Source organism: Nicotiana tomentosiformis, chromosome 8 (genome assembly GCF_000390325.3).
Source record: "Nicotiana tomentosiformis chromosome 8, ASM39032v3, whole genome shotgun sequence".
Lineage (NCBI taxonomy): Eukaryota > Viridiplantae > Streptophyta > Magnoliopsida > Solanales > Solanaceae > Nicotiana > Nicotiana tomentosiformis.
In genome coordinates, this window is record NC_090819.1 from 64,931,887 (window position 1) to 64,944,194 (window position 12,308).

The 12,308-nt window shown below is 37.3% G+C and overlaps 1 protein-coding gene and 1 non-coding gene across 2 annotated transcripts; one reads left to right on the forward strand and one right to left on the reverse strand.

Moving 5' to 3' along the window:
* Positions 1-1,018: 1,018 nt before the first annotated feature.
* LOC138897608 (uncharacterized) lies at positions 1,019-5,148 on the reverse strand. The gene is made up of 3 exons (XM_070183600.1): positions 4,945-5,148; positions 1,441-1,804; positions 1,019-1,248 (listed from the first exon to the last, which is right to left on the reverse strand). Exons 1-3 carry the CDS (start codon positions 5,146-5,148, stop codon positions 1,019-1,021), a joined length of 798 nt encoding a protein of 265 aa, XP_070039701.1.
* Positions 5,149-6,097: 949 nt separating this feature from the next.
* Positions 6,098-6,204, forward strand: LOC117278475 (small nucleolar RNA R71). Its single transcript, XR_004508846.1, has one exon. It is a non-coding gene; the product is annotated as a small nucleolar RNA R71 (small nucleolar RNA).
* The last annotated feature ends 6,104 nt before the right edge of the window (positions 6,205-12,308 follow it).

Sequence of the window (12,308 nt, forward strand, 5' to 3'; positions counted from 1 at the left end):
ACGAAATTTATCAAATGCAAATACTACTGCCAGTAACTCTTTTTTTTGTGGCATAATTCAGTTGAGCCTCATTTAGTGTTCTACTGGTATAGTACATGGGAAGAAAAATCTTATCCTTTCTCTGGCCTAAAACAACTCCAATTGCCGTATCACTAGCATCACACATAACCTCAAATGGTTGACTCCAATCAGGGGACACAACTACAGGGGCAGTTGATAATTTCTCCTTCAGGGTATCAAAATCTATCATACAATCACCAGAAAAATCAAACTTAACATCTTTCATCAAGAGGTTAGTCAGAGGTTTTGAAATCTTTGAAAAATCCTTTATGAACCTTCCATAAAAACTTGTATGACCTAGAAAGCTTCTAATGCCTTTAACAGTTATGGGAGGGGGTAATCCTGCTATAAGATCAATTTTAGCCTTATCAACTTCTATTCCATTAGCAGTGATTTTATGTCCTAAAACAATTCCCTCTGTAAGCATAAAATGATATTTTTCCCAATTCAGAATCAAGTTTGTCTCTTCACATCTCTTAAGAACTAAAGTCAAGTGGTAAGGACAATCTTCAAATATTTTTCCAAAGAGTGTAAAATCATCCATAAAAATTTCAAGAAATGTTTCAGTCATGTCAGAAAAAATTGATGACATGCAACGCTGAAATGTAGCAGGGGCATTGCACAGACCAAATGGCATTCTCCTGTAAGCATATGTTCCGTGAGGACATGTGAAAGTTGTCTTATCCTGATCTTCGGGTAAAATTGGTATTTGGTTATACCCTGAATAGCCATCAAGAAAATAGTAAAAACCATATCCTGTAATTCTTTCCAACATTTGATCAATAAATGGTAAAGGAAAATGATCTTTTCTGGTAGCATCATTGAGATGTCTATAATCAATACAGACTCTTCATCCTGTAACAGTCCTCGTAGGTATGAGTTCATTATTTTCATTCTTTATAACTGTCATACCTCATTTCTTTGGTACTACCTGAACTGGACTTACCCAAGAGCTGTCTTAAATTGGGTAAATAATGCATGCTGCTAAAAGCTTGACAATCTCTTTTTTCACCACTTCCTGCATTGCAGGATTCAATCTCTTTTGGGGTTGGATTATTGGCTTGTAGATATCCTCCATGAGGATTCTATGCGTAAAAATTGCTGGACTAATTCCTTTGATATCCTCTATAGTCCAACCTAAAGCTCCTTTATGTGCTTTTAAGACTTGAATTAGTCTTTCTTCTTGTTCTGCAGTCAAAGAAGATTAAATAATTACTGAAAATAATTTTTGCTCAAGATAAATATATTTTAAATGAGAAGGGAGAACTTTGAGTTCAATTTTCGGCTGAACTTCTTCTGATTGCATTTCTTTATCGTTAGAATCATTTTCCAGTCTTTCAGCTTCTTTCCTGATTGTGGGATCATCATCTTATGTAGTGCCTGATTTGGTCAAACATCTTTCCATAGAGTCAGAAATTAATTGATCATCTTTAAATTCATCTGCAAGATCACTAATCATGTCAATAGAAAAGTATGAAGATGATGCCTCATCTCCTAAAAATCTTAGTATCTTTTGCATATCAAAAATGACTCTTTCTTCATCAACCCTCAAAATTAGTTGTCCTTGATGAACATCTATGATTGCTCTTCCTGTAGCAAGAAATGGTCTACCCAAAATTATTGGTTCATCGGGACACTCTTTCATTTCAAGCACTATAAAATCTACAGGGAACACAAACTTATCTACTCTTACAAGCACATTTTCAATTATTTCCTTTGGTTTCTTAGTACATTGATCTGCAAACTAAAGTGAGACACCTATGTCCTTCATTTCACCAAGATCCAATTTTCTAAAGATAGAAAATGGCATCAAATTGTGATAACCCAAAATGTCATCTTTAAATTTAATAAGTAATTATGTGTTCTAAGACCTCGAAAAGTACCATTTATAATTCCTCGACTTACGTGCGTAGTCCGTAAAATTTTTTGAAAAGTTTTCATGTGAAAAATGGATTAAAATGTGAAATAGAGCTTTAAAACTCAATTGAGTTGACTTTAGTCAACATTTTTAGCAAACGGAACCGGATCAGTATTTTGACAGTTCCAGTAGCTCCATATCATAATTTGCGACTTGGGCGTATGCCCGAAATTTAATTTGGAGGTCCCTAGCTCAAGTTATGACCATTTAACGGAACTAGCAATTTAAAGGCTAAAGACTTTCAAATTTGACCACAGGGTTGACTTTTTGATATCAGAGCCGGAATTCAATTTTGGAAATTGAAATAGCTCCGTTATGTCATTTATGACTTGTGTGCCAAATTTAAAGTCATTCCGGATTCATTTAATATGTTTTGGCATAAGATTTGTAAATTAAAAAGTTTAAAACTTAAAAGTTCGAATCGAGGTATGGAATGTAATTTTGATGTTGTTTGGCATGAATCGAAACCCCGAGTAAGTCCGTACTATATTTCTGGACTTGTTGGTATATTCGGACGGGGTCCCGAGTACCCCGAGTGTGATTCGAATCGAAATCGGAACAAGAATTGGACTTAAGCAAAAGTCTGAAATTTGGCCTTCTGGTGTAATCGCACCTGCGGATTTTTGACCGCAGGTGCGAGCTCGCAGAAGTGAGCCTTCCATCGCAGATGCGCCCGGGCGTGGCTGGGCAAAAGTCTGCAAGTGCGTAAACCTGCACGCACCCGCGCGTCTGCAGAAGCGGACACAGTAATCGCAGAAGCGGAGGTCAGCGCAGGTGCACATTCTTTTTCTTCCGTAGGTGCGAGACCTCGCCTGGCAGCCCATCTCGCAGATGCTAGATTTTTCTCGCAGATGCGAGCTCGCATGTGCGAGTCCAGGCACCGCATGTGCGAAAATGCCTGGGCAGTGTATATATCGAAGAGTCCGACACTTTTATTCATTTTGGTCATTTTGAGCTCGGTTAAGGCGAATGTTTGGGAGATTTTCACAGGGAACATTGGGGTAAGTGTTCCTTATCCTATATTGATTATATTTTATGATTTCATCCTCATTTATATCATGAATCCGTAAATTTATGGAAGAAATATCAGATTTTTCTAAAATCTTTCAAAAAAAAAAAGTTTAGATTTGAAGGTCCATTTGACATCGGAATTGGATAATTTTTATATGGTTGAACTCGTAGCGGAACGGGCGTTTGGATTTCGCAAGTTTTTTCAGGATTTGGAATATGGGTCCCACTGTCGAATATTTTAATGAATTTTGGATTTTTATCCGAAAAATTAGTAAATTCATATGGAATTAATTCCTATGATTAGTATTGAATATATCAAATTGTTTGTGAATAGATTTGAAGCTTTTGGAGATAAATTTAAAAGGAAAAGTTGTGGTTGAGTAATTGATTGGAATTAGCAAAGCGAGGTAAGTGTCGTGGTTAACCTTGACTAGAGGAAATAGGACCCTTAAATTATTTGTTATGTGAAATACATGTGAACGATGTATAGGAGAGGTGACGAGTGTCTATACGTTATCAAATTAATTGTTTGTCTGCTTACTTGAAAGTCATAAATTATTTTAAATCATGAATTAATTATTATAATAATTATTTTTCACCTATTCTTTATCAAATATTAATTCTTGAATTCCTGCATTAATTGTTATATGCTATTTGAATTATGTGCCTTAATTGTTATTTGGCATTTAGCATATTAAATATTAAACTGCATATTTTCTCTCTGATTTTCATAATAATTTGCTATTTGCTTTTGTTTGTTTCACAATTAAATCATAATTATTGTATGCTTGTTGTCTTATAAATTTATATTAATTGTTGCATTTATTGGGGAAATTTCTTCTATAAGAATTGGTAAATGAATATGTTGAAGGAGCGGGTTGCACGCCGCAACAGAATTAATTATAATGAATATATTGGAGGATCGGGTTGCACGCCGCAACAGACTTATTTAAAAGTCACTATTTGGGGGATCAGATTGCACGCCGCAATAGACTTATTTAAAAGTCAATATATATACTTGATTAAAAATAATTGTATGAGAGGATTGAAAATGAATATATTGTGAGAGCGGGTTGCACGCTGCAACAGAACTGAATATGAATATATTGTGAGAGCGGGTTACACGTTGTAACAGAATTGAATGTGAATATATTGTGAGAGCGGGTTTCACGCAGCAACAGAATTGATGGAAATGATAATTGGTTATGATTGCTGAGTTGGCTTCAATTATTATAAATGAGTTACTTGATTTATTTATATTATTGTTGTTGTTACTAATATTGCGTACAGGTAATGTAAGTGACCCGCCTTAACCTCGTCACTACTTTGTCGAGGTTAGGCTCAGCACTTACCAGTATATGGGGTCGGTTGTACTGATACTACACTCTACACTTCTTGTGCAGATTTCGGAGTTGGTCCCAGCGGCGTACCATAGACTTGCTCGGATTTCAGCTACAAGAGGAGACTTGAGGTATAACTGCACGGCGTCCACAGTTTCTGAAGTCCCCATCTACTTTACTTTAGCTGTGTGTTTATTTTCAGACAGTTTTATCATATTCAGACCCTTATTTGTATTATTCTAGAAGCCCGTGCACTTGTGACACCAATTTTGGGATGGTATTTAGACACCGTTGGTTTTATGGATTATTCACTATATTTTAGACTTTACTTCCGCATTTGTTCTTTGTTATTAACAAATTTAAAAATTATTTTAAAAATGGATAATATTATTCTAATGTTGGCTTGCCTAGCAAATGAAATATTAGGCGCTATCACGGTCCGAAGGGGGGGAATTTCGGATCGTGACACAAATTTATTGAAGCTCCAGAATCACAAAGTGCTTTTTCAAAATATACTCCTCCCAAAGTGCATGGAATGGTAAAACTTCAAGGATCATCAAGTTTTTGTGGTAGTTTATTTTGAAGTATAGCACTGCATTTTTTAGTAAGCATTACCACAGAAACTTCTTCCAATTTCCTTTTGCTTGACAAAATTTCTTTTAAAAATTTAGCATATGAAGGCATTTGCAACAAAGCATCAGTGAAAGGAATATTAATATGAATCTGTTTCAAGATTTCCAAAAACTTTGCAAATTGACCATCAAGTTTTTCTCGTTTCATTTTTTGTGGAAAAGGAATTGTCACAGGTGGGGCAGTCATTTTTACAGAAATTTTTTCTTCCTTATTCTTTAATTCTTTCTCCTTTGATGGTTCAGATGCTTTTTCAATATTCTTACCTTTGTCTACCTATTGTTCTGTCTGGTTCTTTTCTTGTTTGTCTGCATAAGGTTCATCAAGTTCCTTACCTGACGTTAAAGTGATGGCCTTAAGGTGCTCATTTGGATTTTTCTCTATATTGCTTGGTAAGGGACCTTGAATCTTTTCTGACACAAGAGCCACCAATTGGCTTAACTGAATTTCCAGATTTTTGAAGGATGAATTTTGGCTTTCCATATTTTTATCAGTGACCTTAATATACTTATAGAAAAGGTCATCAAGACTTGGATGAGCTTGTTGGAGCCTCTGCTGGTATGACCCTGCTTGTTGATATGGTCCTGCTTGCTGATAAGGTCTGTAATTTGGTTGCCCATGATTTTAGTTTTGGTATCCCGGCGAGCCCTGCACCTGTTGTTTTCGGAAGCTTTGAGAGTTTTCTACACCATTTAGGTTACTCCACTAAAATTCTGGATGCTTTTGTGCCATTGGACTCCCAAAAGGATATGGTTTGTAACCGATGACATTAACCTGTTCATCCGTTTGATTGGTTGCTTGACATTCATGGTTCTGGTAGTTTCCTCTACACATGTCACAAATCTCAGATTGGTTTGATTGTTGTGTATTAACCTAAAAAGATTCAAACTTTTGTGCCAAAGAAATAATTTGTTGCGTTAATGTATTCAAGGCATCAACCTGATTTACCGTAGCAGCCTTTTTAATGATTACACGCGCGGATGGCCATTGGATAGCGTTCTCAGAAATTTCATTCAACAGTTGCAATGCTTTCTTTGTGGTTTTTCCCATTACAGAACCTCCTGTAGCTGCATCTATCACATTTCTAGCAGAGGATTTTAACCCGTGATAGAAAATGTACAATTGCATATGTTCAGGAATGTCATGGTGTGGGCATTTTCTTAACATTTCTTTTAATCTTTCCCAATCTTGATAAACTGACTCAATGTCAGTCTGCAAGAAATTAGATATGTCTTGTCTTAACTTTGTGGTTTTAGCAGGGAAAAATATTTGTTTAAAAACTTCTGAGTCATCTAGTCCCATGTCGTAATGGACCCTTGAGGTTAACTTCGCAACCAAGTCTTGGCATTTCCTTTTAAAGAAAAAGGAAATAACCTTAACTTGATAGCTTCGGGAGGTACTCCATTGTACTTAGAAGTTTCTACAAGTTCTAGAAAATCAATTAAATGACTATGTGGGTCTTCACTTGTATCACCAGTGAAGATACAAGATTGTTGAATTGTTTGAATCAGGCCGGTCCTGATTTCAAAGTTGTTGGCTGCCACTGGGGGCTTCCTGATACTAGATTCACAGTTGAAGTGATCAGGTCTAGCATAATCCCTAAGGATTCTGTTTGCTGGCTTTGGCGCCACTTCATCAAACTACTCATTTACATGAACTGCTGGTGGAATCTCCAGTGGATTATTATCATCTTCTAGTTGGTACTCCATTCTGTCACAAGTTATGCTTTGAGAAGATAATGCTTGTCCCTTCCTGCGCAATCGAAGAGATCTTTTAATTTCAGGATCGTAATTAGCCAATTCTTTTGTAGAAGAGCGGGTCAAAAACTACTTAAAATTTTAAAAGTAAAAAAAATTAAATTTAATTCCCAATGTAGTGCTAGTAATTGATAACTAAACTAAAGAAAATTTCAAAGAGAATATAGATAGTTAGTGAAGAAAAACAAATATCATAATATTGTAGATAATAATACTAGTAATTAGGCTACTAATAAAATAAAATATATATATATATAAAATAATGAAACTAACAATAAAGCATTAGTAGTAATACTAATAATGAATTGAGATAATAGAGTATTATTAAGTATAAACAAAAGTTATATTAGTGACTACTAATAGTGATCAGTGAGAATAACACTGTAGAAGTACTAATAATAATGATAAAATATTACAAAAAAAAACAATAAACAATGATAAGAAAATAATAATATGTAACAACAAACTATATTGAAAATTAGAAAAAGAAGTATGTCGAAGTACTTGCAATGAGAAAAAAAAATGATACAACAAGTGATAGTACTAATAATAATTATACTAAATATAATGAAGGAAAGCTAATGATAGCAATAATAGGAAGAAGTACTAATATATTTTTTTAGAGTGCTGTTACGAAAAGAAAACGAAAATATTAATATGATAGTAGTATTTATAGTACTACTTAGTAAATAGTGATAATAATAACATATAACAATAATAAAGTCTCAAATTAGTAACAAAATATTTAATCTGAAGTAGATGTATGCCAATCCTAGGCAACGACGCCAAAAGTTTGACGAGGCCAATGTGTATACGATTTTTCTATTCGTGCTTTGTCAAATTCTAGTATAATGTAGGATATCGTCCCATAGAGATTGGAACATCTATACTACAAACTTTTAATATTTCAACTACTATTTGAGAGAATCAGTTTGATGAAAAGTGAGTGAGGTTTAAAGCTTGTTAACTACTTAAACAAAAATCAAGAACTTTCGGAAGATTTATAATTTAAAAGAGTTGGGAATCGTTGAATTCACTTGATAATATATTACAATAAAATCTCAATTTTTACATGTATTTCTCTTAGGAATAATTGCTTATTGCTAATACAATTATATTTAGCTCACTAAGAAGTAGTCAATTAATAGCACTCCGTGAGGTTATGTGATTAATTGTTTAAAACTAGTACGATTAAACCGAAATATTTTTCTTGCTTGAATTGTGCTAAGAGATAGTAAAAACTTCATGAGAATATTTTTACTAAAAAAAATCAATAATCTTGCCTACAACAATTCCTCTGTGAGAATTAAAATTGAGGCAAGCAAGATTAGGAAGTTGGAAAAATAGATTACTAAAAATTACTCTAACTCTACTAATTATTCATTGGTTATTATATATCAATTTTGCTTCATGAGAATTACAAAATCAATATAAGAATAACTTAGAGATAAACTATGTAGAAGTGATAATAATGATTAATTAAAACTATTATTACGGCACAGTACAAAATATAAAAAGAAAGTTTCAAGCCAAGAATGTATTAAACTGAGATAGTATTATAAATATATGTATCAAGCTTCATCAACTATCCCAACAAAAGAAGTTACTCCATTACGAAGTAAGAAAAACTAATTTAGGAACAAAGATCTTATGAAGAAATATTATTCTTCTAAAAGAAAGACAACTAGTAGGAAATACTAAAGACAAAAAAGAGAGAGACCAAAAAGTAGTTTTCTCCAGTAAGACTCAATGTCTTCTCTTCAAAATTCTCACTCTATTTATTGAGTTTTCTTGCCTAAGGTTCTCCATAGTTGTAACTATGGAAATTGTAGGTGCAACTATGACCTTGCCAATTGAGTTTCATTCTGCAAAGGAAAAATCATAGTTTCAACTATAGTTTGCTAGTTGCAACTATGTAATTTGCTCCATGATTTCCAATTGCCATTGTCTCAACTATGGTGTTATATTTGCTTCTTCATTCCCGGTTGACTACTCAATTCCCACTCTTTTTTTGCTTCTTTTTTCTTAAATTTTTATATGCTCTTCCTCCTGCGAAGTATGTTATAAAATATGGGAGAACATGGTATATTTATTCATGTTTTATTTAAAATAGTTAATATTTACATATAAAAATATATGAATAAATTATATCCATCACCGCACTCTGCATTTTCTGACACAGACCTTGAAGTCCCCGTCTATCTTTTCTGTTTTAGTGCTTCTTTCATTCAAACAGTTGTATTTCTATCAGACTATTACTGGTAGTAAATTCTAGAATGCTCATGAATTGTGACTCCAGATTCGGGTGGTAGTAATTAATACAATCTTGATGTTATTTCGCACTCACTATATTTTATCTTAGCTAAATTTATTGTTATTTACTGAATGGAAATAAGGATTGGTTTAATGATTTTCTAACGTTGGCTTGCCTAGCAAGTGAAATGTTAGGCGCCATCACGATCCCGATGGTGAAAATTCCGGGTCGTGATAAGTTGGTATCAGATCACTAGGTTGCCTAGGTCTCACGATTCACGAGCAAGCTTAGTAGAGTGTGGAGGATCAGTACGGAGTCGTCTGTGCTTATCTTCTATAGGCTATGAAGTTTAGGAACAAATTTCACTTCTATTCTCCTCTGTCGTGCAATGTTGTTTTCTCAATACTGATTGAACTCTTCTACTCTATTCTCTCGCAGATTGCGAGAACACGTACCGCTTCCTCAGCAGAGCAGCATCCAAAGCCTCCAGTGGCAGCTCCTACGCGGGGCAGAGGTCGTGGCCAAGGCCATTCCAGAGGATGAGGTAGGGCCAGGGCTCAACCCAGAGCCCGAGCAGTAGCCCCAGCTGAGGAGCCTCAGATAGATCTTGACGAGGAGGTTCCAGCCCAGACTATTCCTATCGGGCCAGCTCAGGTTCCGGAGGGGTTCATTGCTACCCTAGTACTTCAGGACGCTTTGGTCCGTTTGGTGGGCCTTATGGAGAGTATGGCCCAGACTGGCATATTTCCTATGGCACCAGCCGTCTCTCAGGATGGGGGAGGATCCCAGACTCCCACTACTCCTGCTCAGGAGCAGATAGCTCCCCAGTATCAGGCTCCAGCAGCTCAGCCAATCAGAGTAGTTCAGCCGGTTGTTGCGGCACAGGCTGGAGATAGGCCAACTATGTCTTCTGAGGCTTTATGGAGATTGGACAGTTTTACCAAGCTCTTCTCAATTCACTTTAGTGGTTCTACTTCAGAGGATCCCCAGGAGTATCTTGACAGTTGACACGAGGTTCTACGGAACATGGGTATTATTTGTTTTGCCAAGAAATGGTGGAGAGATTATTTGTTGACCAGACCAGCTTGGTCGCCTGCTCTTACTTGGGACCAGTTCTCTCAGCTCTTCCTAGAGAAGTTTCTGCCTATCACATTGAGAGAGGAGCGTCGCCGTTAGTTTGAGCGACTCCAGCAGGGCAGTATGACTGTTACTCAGTATGAGACCCGTTTTGTGGATTTGGCCCGTCATGTTATTCTTCTGAGTCCCACCGAGAAAGAGAGGGTGAGGAGGTTTATTGACGGACTTGCTCAACCTATCAGATTGCAGATGTCTAAGGAGATTAGGAGTGAGATTTCTTTTCAGGTGGCTGCTAATGTCGACAGACGAGTCGAGCTGGTTCTTACTCAAGGAGGTCAGGGGTCTGACAAGAAACCTCGTTATTTCGGTGAGTTCAGCGGTGCCTCATCTAGAGGCATGGGTACTTTTGGTAGAGGCCATCCTCCCAGGCTGTTTCATTCAGCACTCCAGGCATCCCATAGTGCCTCAAGTGGTCGTGGCCCTCAGATGCATTATTCCGACAAGCTAGCCTACAGTGCACCACCAGCTTCTATTAGTGCACCTCCACTCCAGAGTTATCAGGGTGGTTACTTAGGTCGACAGGGTCAGTTTCAAGGTCAGCAGTCGAGGTCATGTTATACATGTTGTGATCCGAGGCACATTGCTAGATTTTGCCCTCGGGCAACGGGCGGCTCACAGTATCAGAGTTCTCGTGCCATGGTTCTGACACCAGTTGCTACACCACCTGCTCAACTAGCTAGAGGCAGGGGTTAGGCAGCCATAGGTAGAGTCCAGACTGTTAGAGGTGGAGGTCATTCCGTTAGAGATGGAGACCAACCAGCTAGAGGTCATCCCAGGGACGTAGTCCAGGGTGGTAGGTCCCAGCCCCGATGTTATACTTTCCCAGCCAGGCCGGAGGCTGAGTCATCTGACGTTGTTATCACAGGTACTGTTTCAGTTTGCAGTAGAGATGCTTCAGTTCTAATTGATCAGGGGTCTACTTACTCCTATGTGTCATCCTATTTTGCTTCTCGACATGGTTGATTTTTATGTCATACTGGGTATGGATTGGCTGTCACCTTATCATGCTATATTAGATTGTCACGCTAAGATGGTGACCTTAGTCTTGCAGGGGTTGCCTCGATTAGAGTGGAGAGGGACTCTTGGCCATTCTACCAGCAGGGTTATCTCTTATGTGAAGGCTCGGCATATGGTCGAGAAGAGGTGTGTAGCTTATTTGGCTTATGTTCGCGATTCTAGTGCGGAGGTTCCTTCCATGGATTCAGTGTCGGTGATTCGTGAGTTTCCAGAGGTGTTTCCTGCAAACCTGTCGGGGATGCCACCCGACAAGGATATTGATTTCTACATTGATTTGGCTCCGAGCACTCAGCCCATTTCCATTCCACCATACTGTATGGCCTCGCCGGAACTGAAAGAACTGAAGGAGCAGTTACACGACTTGCTTGATCAGGGATTTATTAGGCGTAGTGTAACACTGGGGTGCACCAGTGTTATTTGTAAAGAAGAAAAATGGTTCAATACGAATGTGTATAGATTATCGATAGTTGAACAAGGCTACTATCAAGAACAAATATCCATTGCCAAGAATTGATAACTTATTCGATCAGCTTTAGGGTGCCAAGATATTTTCAAAGATCGACTTGAGGTCTGGTTACCATCAGTTGAAGATTAGGGCATTTGATGTCCCTAAGATAGCTTTTCGGACTCGGTATAGGCATTACGAATTCCTAGTTATCTCATTTGGGCTGACAAATACCCAACAGCATTTATGGATTTGATGAATCGGGTGTTCAAGCCCTATTTGGATTCTTTTATGGTTGTATTCATTGATGATATCTTGATTTACTCCAACAGTCGAGAAGAGCATGAGCAGCATCTTCGGAGTGTGATTCAGACTTTGAAGAATAATCAATTAATTGCCAAATTTTCAAAATATGAATTTTGGTTAGACTCAGTTGCCATTTTGGGACATGTTGTATCAGCATAGGGTATTCAGGTGGATCCTAAGAAGATTGAGGCAGTTCAGGAATGGCCTAGACCTACATTAGCTATAGAGATCTGTAGTTTCCTGGGTTTGGCGGGCTATTACCGTCGATTTGTGGAGGGGTTTTCATCTATAACAGCCCCGTTGACCAAATTGACCCAAAAGGGTGCCCCGTTCAGGTGGTCAGAGGATTGTGAAGCGAGCTTTCAGAAGCTCAAGATAGATTTGACTACGGCACCGGTATTGGTGTTACCCACAGGTTCAGGATCTTATATAG

Bases quoted from the DNA above. Each gene is read 5' to 3' on its own strand.
- LOC138897608 (XM_070183600.1), bottom strand. From the start codon at position 5,148: ATGACTGCCCCACCTGTGACAATTCCTTTTCCACAAAAAATGAAACGA. The intron at 1,805-4,944 runs GTAATGCTTACT...GTCTCACTTTAG, and splicing joins AATTGGAAGAAGTTTCTGTG to TTTGCAGATCAATGTACTAA. The intron at 1,249-1,440 runs GCACTACATAAG...CTTTGACTGCAG, and splicing joins AAGATGTTTGACCAAATCAG to AACAAGAAGAAAGACTAATT.